The 3067-nt window shown below is 62.4% G+C and overlaps 1 protein-coding gene across 1 annotated transcript; it reads left to right on the forward strand.

Moving 5' to 3' along the window:
* Positions 1-230: 230 nt before the first annotated feature.
* LOC103825283 (G protein-activated inward rectifier potassium channel 3) lies at positions 231-2785 on the forward strand (the record flags this gene model as incomplete). Its single annotated transcript, XM_009100563.4, has 2 exons — positions 231-1172; positions 2735-2785. Coding segments are annotated over 2 exons (993 nt in total), but the record flags the coding sequence as incomplete, so codon positions are not given.
* Between the last annotated feature and the right edge of the window lie 282 nt (positions 2786-3067).

Genomic DNA, 3067 nt, shown 5'->3' on the forward strand with positions numbered 1-3067 from the left:
CCAGTTTGAGGGCTCCATTCCCCCATTCCTCACCCAGTCCCCCCGTTGAGGCTCATTCCCCCATTTCCCCTCCAGTCTCCCCATTTGGCACTCCATCCCCCATTCCTCCTCCAGTCCCCCAGTTTGAGGGCTCATCCCCAATCCCCCATCCAGTCCCCCAGTTTTACTCTTCCATCCCCCATTCCCCCCATCCCAGTCCCCCCAGCCCTCACCCCCGTGTCCCCCCGCAGCCGCCGCCGATGGCTCAGGACAACGCCGCCTTCTGCGGGGTCCCCGAGGGGGTCCCCACGGGGGTCCCGCCGAGGCCAAGCCCCCTCCCCCGCCCCACCAGGCCCCCAAACGCCGCCCCTGGGGGGCCGGGGGGGGCTCGGCGGCCCGGAAGCGCCAGCGCTACGTGGAGAAGGACGGCAAGTGCAACGTGCAGCACGGCAATGTGCGCGAGACCTACCGCTACCTGACCGACATCTTCACCACCCTGGTGGACCTCAAGTGGCGCTTCAGCCTCCTCATCTTCATCCTGGCCTACGCCCTCACCTGGCTCTTCTTCGGCCTCATCTGGTGGGTGATCGCCTACAGCCGCGGCGACCTGGAGCACCTGGGCGACCACACCTGGACGCCGTGCGTCAACAACCTCAACGGCTTCGTGTCGGCCTTCCTCTTCTCCATCGAGACCGAGACCACCATCGGCTACGGCCACCGCGTCATCACGGACACGTGCCCCGAGGGCATCGTGCTGCTGCTGCTTCAGGCCATCCTGGGCTCCATGGTCAACGCCTTCATGGTGGGCTGCATGTTCGTCAAGATCTCGCAGCCCAACAAGCGCGCCGAGACGCTGGTGTTCTCCTCGCACGCCGTGGTGTCGCTGCGCGACGACCGCCTGTGCCTGATGTTCCGCGTGGGCGACCTGCGCGACTCGCACATCGTGGAGGCCTCCATCCGCGCCAAGCTCATCCAGTCCAAGCAGACGCAGGAGGGGGAGTTCATCCCGCTCGACCAGACCGACCTGAGCGTGGGCTTCGAGACGGGCGACGACCGGCTCTTCCTGGTGTCGCCGCTCATCATCAGCCACGAGATCGACGAGCGCAGCCCCTTCTGGGACGTGTCGCGGGGGCAGCTGGAGAGGGACGACTTCGAGATCGTCGTCATCCTCGAGGGCATGGTGGAGGCCACAGGTAAACGGGGCAGGGGACACTTGGGGACACTTTGGTAGCACGGGGATGCCTTGGTGGCACATGGATGCCTCAGTGGCATGGGGACATCTCGGTGGTATGGGGTTATGGGGACGTCTCGGTGGCACAGGAACATCTCAGTGGCACCAGGACATCTCGGTGGCACGGGGATGCCTTGGTGGCATGGGCACATCTCGGTGGCACGGGGCCACCTTGGTGGTAGGGGAACACCTTGGTGGCACTGGGATGCCTTGGTGGCACAGGGATATCTTGATGGCACGAGGACATCTCGGTGGCACAGGGACATCTCGGTTGCACGGGGATGCCTTGGTGGCACGGGGATGCCTTGGTGGCATGGGGACATCTCAATGGTGCAAGGACACGGTGTCTTTGTGTGGATACATCCATGGGGACGTCACCTCCGTGGGACACATCATCTCTGTGGGGACGTATTGTCTTCGTGGGACACATCCATGGGGACATCTCCATGAGGACACATCATCTCTGTGGGGACACCTCATCTTGATGGGGACATCTCCATGAGGACACATCATCTTGGGACACATCATCTCCTTGGGGACACCAACATGGGGACCGATAATGTCCATGGGGACACATCATCTTCTTGGGGACATCTCATCTCCGTGGGGACATCACCTCCATGGGGATCCATGACCTCCATGGGGACACTTCTTGGGACACATCATCTCCTTGGGGACACCAACATGGGGACACATCATCTTCTTGGGGACATCCCATCTCCATGGGGACACTTCAGTGGGGACGTGTCATCTCCACGTGGTTAGATGCCTTCAGGTATTGGGGTGCCCCAAATTCTGGGGGTTCCACAGACCCCTCCTACCAGATTTGGGGTTTCCCGTGTCCTGGATTCTTCCAGAATTGAGGTCCCCATGCCCTGAGTGACCCAGATATCGGGGTGCCCTCACCCCGTGCCCCCCAGGGATGATGTGCCAGGTGTGCAGCTCCTACCTGGCAGTGGAGGTGCTCTGGGGTCAGGAACCTTCAGGTGTTGGGGATCCCATGGCCTGAATGATTCAGGAATTGGGGTCCCACAAGGAGCTGTGGGGTCAGGAATCTTCAGGAATTGAGGTCCCCGTGCCCTGCATGACCCAGATATCGGGGTGCCCCCCACCCTGTGCCCACAGGGATGACGTGCCAGGCGTGCAGCTCCTACCTGGCGGACGAGGTGCTCTGGGGTCAGGAACCTTCAGATGTTGGGGTCCCACTGCCGTGGGGTCATTCAGGTGTTGGGGTTCCCATGCCCTAAATGACTCAGATATTGGGGTCCCCATGCTCTGAGTGACCCAGATATAGGGGTGCCCCCCACCCCGTGCCCCCAGGGATGACGTGCCAGGCACGCAGCTCCTACCTGGTGGATGAGGTGCTCTGGGGTCAGGAACCTTCAGGTGTTGGGGTCCCACAAGGTGCTGTGGGGTCAGGAACCTTCTGGAATTGGGGTCCCCATGCCCTGAGTGACTCAGGTATTGGGGTCCGGTGCCCTGAGTGACCCAGCTATCGGGGTGCCCCCACCCCGTGCCCCCCAGGGATGACGTGCCAGGCGCGCAGCTCCTACCTGGCGGACGAGGTGCTCTGGGGTCAGGAACCTTCAGGTGTTGGGGTCCCACAAGGAGCTGTGGGGTCAGGAACCTTCTGGAACTGGGGTCCCCATGCCTGAGTGACTCAGGAATTGGGGTCCCCGTGCCCTGAGTGACCCAGATATCGGGGTGCCCCCCACCCCATGGCCCCAGGGATGACATGCCAGGCGCGCAGCTCCTACTAGGCAGATGAGGTGCTCTGGGGTCAGGAACCTTCAGGTGTTGGGGATCCCATGCCCAGAGTGATTCAGGAATTGGGGTCCCCATGCCATGAGTGACCAA

The sequence above is a fragment of the Serinus canaria genome, unplaced genomic scaffold (assembly GCF_022539315.1).
Source record: "Serinus canaria isolate serCan28SL12 unplaced genomic scaffold, serCan2020 HiC_scaffold_674, whole genome shotgun sequence".
NCBI lineage: Eukaryota > Metazoa > Chordata > Aves > Passeriformes > Fringillidae > Serinus > Serinus canaria.